The 9702-nt window shown below is 43.5% G+C and overlaps 1 protein-coding gene across 1 annotated transcript; it reads left to right on the top strand.

The window, feature by feature from the left end:
- Positions 1-8806: 8806 nt before the first annotated feature.
- LOC124672537 (putative ripening-related protein 5) lies at positions 8807-9367 on the top strand. Its single transcript, XM_047208753.1, has one exon. It carries the CDS (start codon positions 8807-8809, stop codon positions 9365-9367), a length of 561 nt encoding a protein of 186 aa, XP_047064709.1.
- The last annotated feature ends 335 nt before the right edge of the window (positions 9368-9702 follow it).

Below are 9702 nucleotides of genomic sequence, written 5' to 3' on the forward strand. Positions count from 1 at the left end.
CATTGTTGTGCCAAGTAAAGTCTTTGATAGTAGGGTTGATCCTAGATTTGGATTACTGCGCAGAAACAGATTTCTTACTGTCACGAAATTGAGCAGCCCCATCTGTAGGTAACTCAGAAAAATCTGCCAATTTACGTGCGTGATCCTCCAGTATGTGCGCAACTTTCATTCAATTTGAGCTTTTTCATCTGAGCAAGTTAAGTGCCCCAGAAAAATTCGTCTTCACGGACTGTTCTGTTTTGACAGATTCTGCCTTTTATTTCGCATTGCCTGTTTTGCTATGTTTGATGGATTTCTTTGTTCCATTAATTTTCAGTAGCTTTGTGCAATGTACAGAAGTGTTAAGAATGATTATGTCACCTCTGAATATATGAATTTTCAATTATGCACTAACCCTCTAATGAGTTTGTTTTGAGTTTGGTGTGGAGGATGTTTTCAAGGGTCAAGAGAGGAGGATGATACAATATGATCAAGAAGAGTGAAAATTATAAGCTTGGGGATGCTCCCGTGGTTCATCACTGCATATTTTAAGAAGACTCAAGCATCTAAGCTTGGGGATTCCCAAGGCATCCCTTATTCATTGACAACTTATCAGGTCACCTCTAGTGAAACTATATTTTTATTCCGTCACATCTTATGTGCTTTACTTGGAGCGTCTGTTTGCTTTTGTTTTTGTTTTTGTTTGAATAAACTCGGATCCTAGCATTCTTTGTATGGGAGAGAGACACGCTCCGCTGTTGCATATGAACACATGTGTTCTTAGCATTACTTTTAATGTTCATGGCGAAGGATGAAACTGCTTCGTTCATTGTTATATGGTTGGAAACAGAAAATGCTTCATGTGGTAATTGGTATAATGTCTTGAATAATTTGATACTTGGCAATTGTTGTACTCATATAGATCATGTTTAAGCTCTTGCATCATGAACTTTGCACCTATTAATGAAGAACTACATAGAGCTTGTTAAAATTTGGTTTGCATGATTGGTCTCTCTAGAGTCTAGATATTTTCTGGTTAAGGTGTTTGAACAACAAGGAAGACAAGTGTAGAGTCTTATAATGCTTGCAATATGTTCTTATGTAAGTTTTGCTGTACCGGTTTATACTTGAGTTTGCTTCAAACAACCTTGCTAGCCTAAGCCTTGTACTGAGAGGGATTACTTCTCGTGCATCGAAAACCTTGAGCCAAAATCCATGCCATTTGTGTCCACCATACCTACCTACTACATGGTATTTTTCTGCCATTCCAAAGTACATTACTTGAGTGCTACCTTTAAAATTCTATTCTTTGTCTTTGCAATATATAGCTCATGGGAAAATAGCCTTAAAAACTATTGTGGTAAAGAATATGTAGCTTATGTATCTTCTTTCTTATAAGTTGCTTGTTGAGCGATAACCATGTTTCTGGGGACGCCATCAACTTTTACACCTTTGTTGAATATCATGTGAGTTGCTATGCATGTTCGTCTTGTCTGAAGTAAGGGTGATTTTCATGATCAAATGGTTTGAGTATGCATATTGTTAGAGAAGAACATTGGGCCGCTAACTAAAACCATGAACCATGGTGGAAGTTTCAGTTTGGACACCAATCCTCAATCTCTTATGAGAATATTATCTGTTGTTGAATGCTTATGCATTAAAGAGGAGTCCATTATCTGTTTTCTATGTTGTCCCGGTATGGATGTTTAAGTTGAGAATAATCAAAAGCGAGAAATCCAATGCGAACTTTCTCCTTAGACCTTTGTACAGGCGGCATAGTGGTACCCCTTTGTGACACTTGGTTGAAACATATGTTATGCAATGCTAATCCGTGTTAATCCAAGCTAATTAGGACAAGGTGCGAGCACTATTGGTATTCTATGCATGAGGCTTGCAACTTATAGGATGTCTTATACATAACACATATGATTTATTACTACCGTTGACAAAATTGTTTCTATGTTTTCAAAATGAAAAGCTCTAGCACAAAAATAGTAATCCATGCTTCCCTCTGCGAAGGGCCATTCTTCTACTTTATGTTGAGTCAGTTTACCTACTTCTTTCTATCTTAGAAGCAAACACTTGTGTCAACTGTGTGCATTGATTCCTACATACTTGCTTATTTGCATTCATCATATTACTTTGTATTGACAATTATCCATGAGATACATCCATGAGATAAACATGTTGAAGTTGAAAGCAACTGCTGAAACTTATATCTTCCTTTGTGTTGCTTCAAAACTCTCTACTAAGAATTTATTGCTTTATGAGTTAACTCTTATGCAAGTCTTATTGATGCTTGTCTTGAAAGTACTATTCATGAAAAGTCTTTGCTATATGATTCAGTTGTTTATTCATTTTCTTTACTATTGCTTCGAATCACTTCATTCATCTCATATGCTTTACAATAGTATTGATCAAGATTATGATAGCATGTCACTTTAGAAATTATCATTGTTATCGTTTACCTACTCGAGGGTGAGTAGGAACTAAGCTTGGGGATGCTTGATACGTCTCAAACGTATCTATAATTTCTTATGTTCCATGCTACTTTTATGATGATACTCACATGTTTTATACGCACTTTACGTCATTATTATGCATTTTCTGGCACTAACCTATTGACGAGATGCCGAAGAGCCAGTTGCTGTTTTCTGTTCTTTTTGGTTTCAGAAATCCTACAAAGGAAATATTCTCGGAATTGGACGAAATCAACGCCCAGGGTCTTATTTTTCCACGGAGCTTCCAGAACACCGAAGGGGATACGAAGTGGGGCGACGAGGCGCCGACACCACAGGGCCGCGCGGCCTGGGTGGGGCCCGTGCCGCCCTATGGTATGGAGCCCCCGCGCCGCCTCCAACCCTACCCTTCCGCCTACTTATAGCCTTCGTCGCGAAAACCCCTGTACCGAGAGCCACGATACGGAAAACATTCCAGAGACGCCGCCGCCAATCCCATCTCGGGGGATTCAGGAGATCGCCTCCGGCACCCTGCCGGAGAGGGGAATCATCTCCCTGAGGACTCTTCATCACCATGATCGCCTCCGGATTGATGTGTGAGTAGTTCACCCCTGGACTATGGGTCCATAGAAGTAGCTAGATGGTTGTCTTCTCCTCATTGTGCTATCATGTTAGATCTTGTGAGCTGCCTATCATGATCAAGATCATCTATTTGTAATGCTACATGTTGTGTTTGTTGGGATCCGATGAATATGGAATACTATGTCAAGTTGATTATCAATCTATCATATATGTGTTGTTTATGTTCTTGCATGCTCTCCGTTGCTAGTAGAGGCTCTGGCCAAGTTGATACTTGTGACTCCAAGAGGGAGTATTTATGCTCGATAGTGGGTTCATGCCTCCATTGAATCTGGGACGGTGACATAAAGTTCTAAGGTTGTGGATGTGCTGTTGCCACTAGGGATAAAACATCAATGCTTTGTCTAAGGATATTTGTGTTGATTACATTACGCACCATACTTAATGCAATTGTCTGTTGTTTGCAACTTAATACCGGAAGGGGTGCGGATGCTAACCTCGAAGGTGGACTTTTTAGGCATAGATGCATGCTGGATAGCGGTCTATGTACTTTGTCGTAATGCCCTGATTAAATCTCATAGTAGTCATCGTGATATGTATGTGCATTGTTATGCCCTCTCTATTTGTCAATTGCCCAACTATAATTTGTTCACCCAACATGCTATTTCTTATCGGAGAGACACCACTAGTGAACTGTGGACCCCGGTCCATTCTTTTACATCTGAAATACAATCTACTGCAATACTTGTTCTTTACTGTTCTTCGCAAACAAACATCATGTTCCACACTATACATTTAATCGTTTGTTTACAGCAAGCCGGTGAGATTGACAACCTCACTGTTAAGTTGGGGCAAAGTATTGTGATTGTGTTGTGCAGGTTCCACGTTGGTGCCGGAATCCCTGGTGTTGCGCCGCACTACACTCCGTCACCAACAACCTTCACGTGTTTCTTGACTACTACTGGTTCGATAACCTTGGTTTCTTACTGAGGGAAAACTTGCTGCTGTACGCATCACACCTTCCTCTTGGGGTTCCCAACAGACGTGTGTCAACTACACGCCAGCAGTCCTCTACTCCCATGATGTTTCTTTTTCCTGAAAGAACTATGTGCCGCTTTGGCTCATCGTATGATGTGTCCTCTTGCCTTTCTTTTATTTTTTTCGGTTTGCTAGACATGTCCTTCACATTAAAAAACCTGAGCCACTTCACTGGCTAGGACGAATGGTTCGGTGTCGTACCCTAGATTCTTGAGATCCACTATGGTCATTCCGTACTGCGGGTCTACCTATACCCCGTCTTTCAGGTTGAACCATTTGCACCGGAACAAAGGGACCTTGAAATTAGGTCCATAGTCAAGTTCTCATATCTCCTCTATGTACCCATAATATGTGACCTTATTCCCATTGTCATCTGCTGCATCAAAGCGGACACCACTGTTTTTGTTGGTGCTCTTTTTATCTTGGGCGAACGTGTAAAATGTATTCCCATTAATCTCGTACCCTTGAAAAGTCGATATAGTCGAAGATGGTTGCTTGGCCAACAAGTATAGCTGCTCGTCATCAGTAACATTCATGAGACGTGTTTGCAACCAACCGCCAAAAGTCTTCATGTGTTCTCCATCAATCCAATCTTCACGTTGCTCCGGGTATTTAGAGCGTAAGATATCCTTGTGTTCCTCCTTGTACGGAGCCACCAAGATGGAATTATTTAGAACTGTGTAGTGTGCTTGAGTGAAAGAATGTCCGTCCATACACGTTGTTGCTTTCTTTCCTAGCGTGCCTTTTCCACGCGATCTCCCTCATAGCGCGATTCAGGAACACCGATCGGCTTAAGGTCAGGAATAAAGTCAACAGAAAACTCAATGACCTCCTCTGTTCCATAGCCCTTGGAGATGCTTCCTTTTGGCCTAGCACGGTTATGAACGTACTTCTATAAGACTACCATGAATCTCTCAAAGGGGAACATGTTGTGTAAAAATACAGGACCGAGAATGCCAATCTCTTCGACCAGGTGAACTAGGGGATGTGTCATAATATTGAAGAAGGATGGTGGGAACACCAACTCGAAGCTGACTAGACATTGCGCCACATCCTTCTGTAAATCTTGTAGAGTAAGTGGATTGATCACCTTCTGAGAAATTGCATTGAGGAACACACATAGCTTCACAATGGGTACTCGAACATTTTCCGGCAGAAGCCCCCTCAATGCAACCGGAAGTAATTGTGTCATAATCACGTGGCAGTCATGAGACTTTAGGTTTTGAAACTTTTTCTCCGACATGTTTATTATTCCCTTTATATTCGATGAGAAGCCGGACGGGACCTTGATGCTACTCGGGACTTCAAAAAGATCTCCTTCTCCTCTTTGGTAAGAGCGTAGCTGGCAGGACCTTGATACTTCTCTGAATTCAGGTTGTTTCCTTCGTGGATACTTTGCTGGTCCTGCCGTGCATCCGGTGTATCTTTTATCTTCCCATACACGCCCAAGAAGTTTAGCAGGTTCACGCAAATATTTTTCTTCACGTGCATCATGTCGATTGCAGAGTAAACCTCTAAGAATTTCCAGTAGGGTAGCTCCCAAAATATAGACTTCTTCTTCCACATGGGTACATGTCCGTCAACATCATGCGGAACAGATTGTCCGCCAGGACCCTTTCCAAAGATCACTTTTAAATCCTTGACCATATCATATATAACTTCCCCAGTAGGGCGCGTAGGCTTCGTTCGGTTATCTGCCTCACCTCCGAAATGCTTTCCTCTCTTTCTTACGTGATGTTGTTTTGGAAGAAATCGACGATGCCCCGGTACACATTCTTGTTTCCCAAATATTTCTCGTCGGTCTCACCTAAACGAGTGTGTTCATGCATTGTATCCCTTGTTTGACTGCCCTGAAATGTTACCAAGAGCAGGCCAATCATTGATGGTTACAAATAACAACGATCGTAGGTTAAATTCCTTTTGTTCGTGCTCATCCCACACAGGTACACCTTCTTCACGCCACAACTCTAAAAGTTTTTCAACCAATGGCCTCAGGTACACATCAATGTCGTTGCCGGGTTGCTTCGGGCCTTAGATGAGCACTGGCATCATAACGAACTTTCGCTTCATGCACAACCAAGGAGGAAGGTTATAGATACATAGAGTCACTGGCCAGGTGCTATGACTGGAGTTCTGCTCCCCGAAAGGATTAAAGCCATCAGTACTTAGACCAAATCTTAAGTTCCTTGCGTCATCTGAAAATAACTTGAACTCTCTGTCGATTTTTCTCCACTGCGACCCGTCAGCGGGGTGTCTCAGCATCACATCTTTCTTACGGTCCTCTTTGTGCCATCGCAACAACTTGGCATGCTCTTTGTTTTGGAACAAACGTTTAAACCGTGGTATTATATGAGCATACCACATCACCTTCGCAGAAACCCTCTTCCTGGGGTTGGACTCGCCCTCAACATCGCCAGGGTCATCTCGCCTGATATTATACCTCAATGCACTACATACCGGGCATGCATTCAAATTCTCGTACTCCTTGCGGTAGAGGATGCAGTCATTGATGCATGCATGTATCTTCTGCACCTCTAATCCTAGAGGGCAGACAACCTTCTTTGCTTCGTACGTACTAGAGGGCAATATATTCTCCCCTGGAAGCATCTTCTTTATTATTTTCAGCAACTTTTCAAATCCATTGTCAGAAGTACCATTCTCTGCCTTCCATTGCAGCAATTCCAGCGTGGTATCCAGCTTTTTCTGGCCATTTTCGCAATTTGGGTACAACAGTTTGTTGTGATCCTCTAACATTTTCTCCAATTTCAACCTCTCCTTTTTTATTTTCGCAGTTCATCTTCGCATCAAGAATGGCCCGACCCAAATCGTCATCCGGGTCATCAAAAATCGGCTCATCAAAAATGGGCTCTTCTTCAGCTTCGTTTTCCCCATTCTACTATCACCGTCTTCAGTGAATATAGGATAGTTGTCACTATCCTTTTCTTCTTCGTTGTCTTCCAATATAACCCCTCTTTCTCCGTGCTTGGTCCAGCAATTATAGTTGGGCATGAAACCGTTCTCCAGCAGGTGGACGTGAATGGTCTTTGAGGTAGAGTAATCTTTCATATTCTTACAGGAACTACATGGACAATAGATGAAACCATTCGACTGCCTGTTTGCCTCAGCCACGTTGAGAAAATAATGCATGCCATTAATAAAGTCGAGATGGCACCGGTCACCGTACATCCATTGTCGACTCATCTGCATTATATATGTATATCAAAAATCATTAATTACACAACATCGTGGATATATGAGTGACCAACTTAATTAATATTCAAGTTCATCACATAAAACTAAGTTTTTTTATAAAAAAGAAGAGGCTCACCGAGGTGGTACGGGGCCGGCTAGGGAACGACGCTGGCGATCGACGGCGGTGAGGACGGGGATGATACTAATTAAAACCTACAAAACATACCATAATTTCAGCTCAAATTGCATATAAAAAAAATAAAATCCCTAACTTAGGCATTTCATCGAACACCTTGCTAGCACTAGAAAAATAGTACGAGTTAAAACTACCAAAGAAATAAGCTAAATTAGGAACGCCGGAAGAATGGATGATATTGCTAACCCTGGATAGATGTATGCCCTTAATCTTGTTAAAATGGTGGAAAAAAAATAGAGATTTGTTGGAGTGTGAGAGGTGAAAAAAAAATTTAGAGTGTGAGAGGAAGAAGAGAAAAATGAGAGCCAGGGATGGGGACGACGTGATAATATAGGTGGGCACCCTTTGGTACCGGTGTCCAGCCCTAGCCCCACACGCGCATGAAATTCGGACCGAAGACCTTTCGTACCGGTTCGTAACACGAACCGGTACGAAAGCCGCTCACGAACCGGTATAGATGCTCCTCGCCCGCCTGGACGCACAAACCGGTATAAAAGCCCCCTTTAATACCGGTTCGTAAGCAAACCGGTACGAAAGCCTAAGATGGATGCTCCTTTTTCTACTAATGTACAAGCACCTAGGGTTAGGAACATCTTACCATCGAGCACCACTCAGTCTTGTGCAACATTCCTTTTGAGACGTGAACTGAATTAAGGTTGTGAGCTTGACTTCTACTAGTATATGGTGCTACATATTCTCTGATGTGAACTCGCTTAAGCCTGTCAGCTAGTGTTACAATTTAATACGTACTCTACTGTGTGTGTGAGAGGGGAACTCTTGGATTTATGTCAATTTAGTTTGACTGTTCTTTTACAGAGAATCGTATTGCACGGCGTTGAGTCCCATTTGGAACCTGATCATATGATTTCGTGTGAAGCGCCATTTGGGGCAGTCCTGTGGTGTGTCATTTCCGGGTCTTTCTCCGTTTTGGAATGCAGCCATTTGGGGAATTCGGACTTATAAGGCGAAAGATAATGACCTAGTTGAGCCTGCATGCGAGATTTGCCGCCGGTCAAAGCTGCTATGGCTTATTTTCGGTGCATCGTTTGTGTGTATTTAGGCGGATTGGGATCTACGGTCGGCGGAGCTTTCCAGACGCGCTTCTTTTTCTCGCGTATCGGTTGTGCCTCCGTTGTGGTCGAGTTGGTGCTTATGTCAGCGGATGTTCCCAGGCTCTCACCGGATGTGCTGCCTGTGGCGTGGGTGGATGGATCGCGTTCGTGCTTGTAGTTAACCACGGGGAAGACAACTACATAAACTCGGGACCGTGCGGTCCATGGCGTCAAGCCAGACACAACCCCAGTTAACCAACCGTGCAACAGAGTTGTAGTTCTTCAAGATGGCAACGAGTGCTCGATCCACCATGGCGATTTTCCTTCTTGTGGCGCTCTCCACAGTCCACATTGCGTCATGTGTGGTTAAACGCCCGGGCTCCTTTGACGAGGCCGGCTGCCAATTCATCGGCTACCTTCCCGGCAAGTCCGGCGACTGCGACAGGAACAACAATCCGGACTGCTGCGTGGACGGCCAGCAGTACCAGCAGTTCCTCTGCTCGCCGCCGGTCTCCGCCGCCACGCGGGCCGTCCTGACGCTCAACAGCTTCAGAAAGGGCAAAGACGGTGGCTATCCCTCGGAGTGCGACAACGCCTACCATGAAGACTCGGAGATGGTCATCGCCCTCTCCACGGGCTGGTTCAATGGCATGTCCCGCTGCGGCCACAACATCAAGATCACCGCTAGCGATGGCACCTCCGTATCCGCCAAGGTGGTGGACGAGTGCGACTCCATGAAGGGCTGCGACGCGGAACACAACTACGAGAAGCCGTGCGCCTATAACGTAGTGGATGCTTCACCGGCGGTGTGGGACGCTCTAGGTCTCGACCAGAACGTTGGTATGGTGGACATCACCTGGTCAGACGAGTAGACCACTCCATTACGTTTTTATACTTTGTCCGGGTGTATTTGGATTCTTTAATTTCATTTGAAAATTAATATATCATCTTTATGAAAATGTTGACATCCAAATTTACGTTGACGGGGAGGTTCTACTTCTATGTAAATGGAAGTTTGTATTCCCCTGAATTCGCCAAGCGGCGCACTAAAGATGGACGACTTGATACGGCTAGACCTTATGTCATTGCTACACATACTATAATAGTACAACATGATGATGTACCATATCTTGCTCCTCAAGAGGCGGAACATATGGCTATGGTTTTTGATTGCAATCTGGGGTCTATGTCCTTTATTTATATGGGT

This window comes from Lolium rigidum, chromosome 7, assembly GCF_022539505.1.
Source record: "Lolium rigidum isolate FL_2022 chromosome 7, APGP_CSIRO_Lrig_0.1, whole genome shotgun sequence".
NCBI classification, from domain to species: Eukaryota; Viridiplantae; Streptophyta; class Magnoliopsida; order Poales; family Poaceae; genus Lolium; species Lolium rigidum.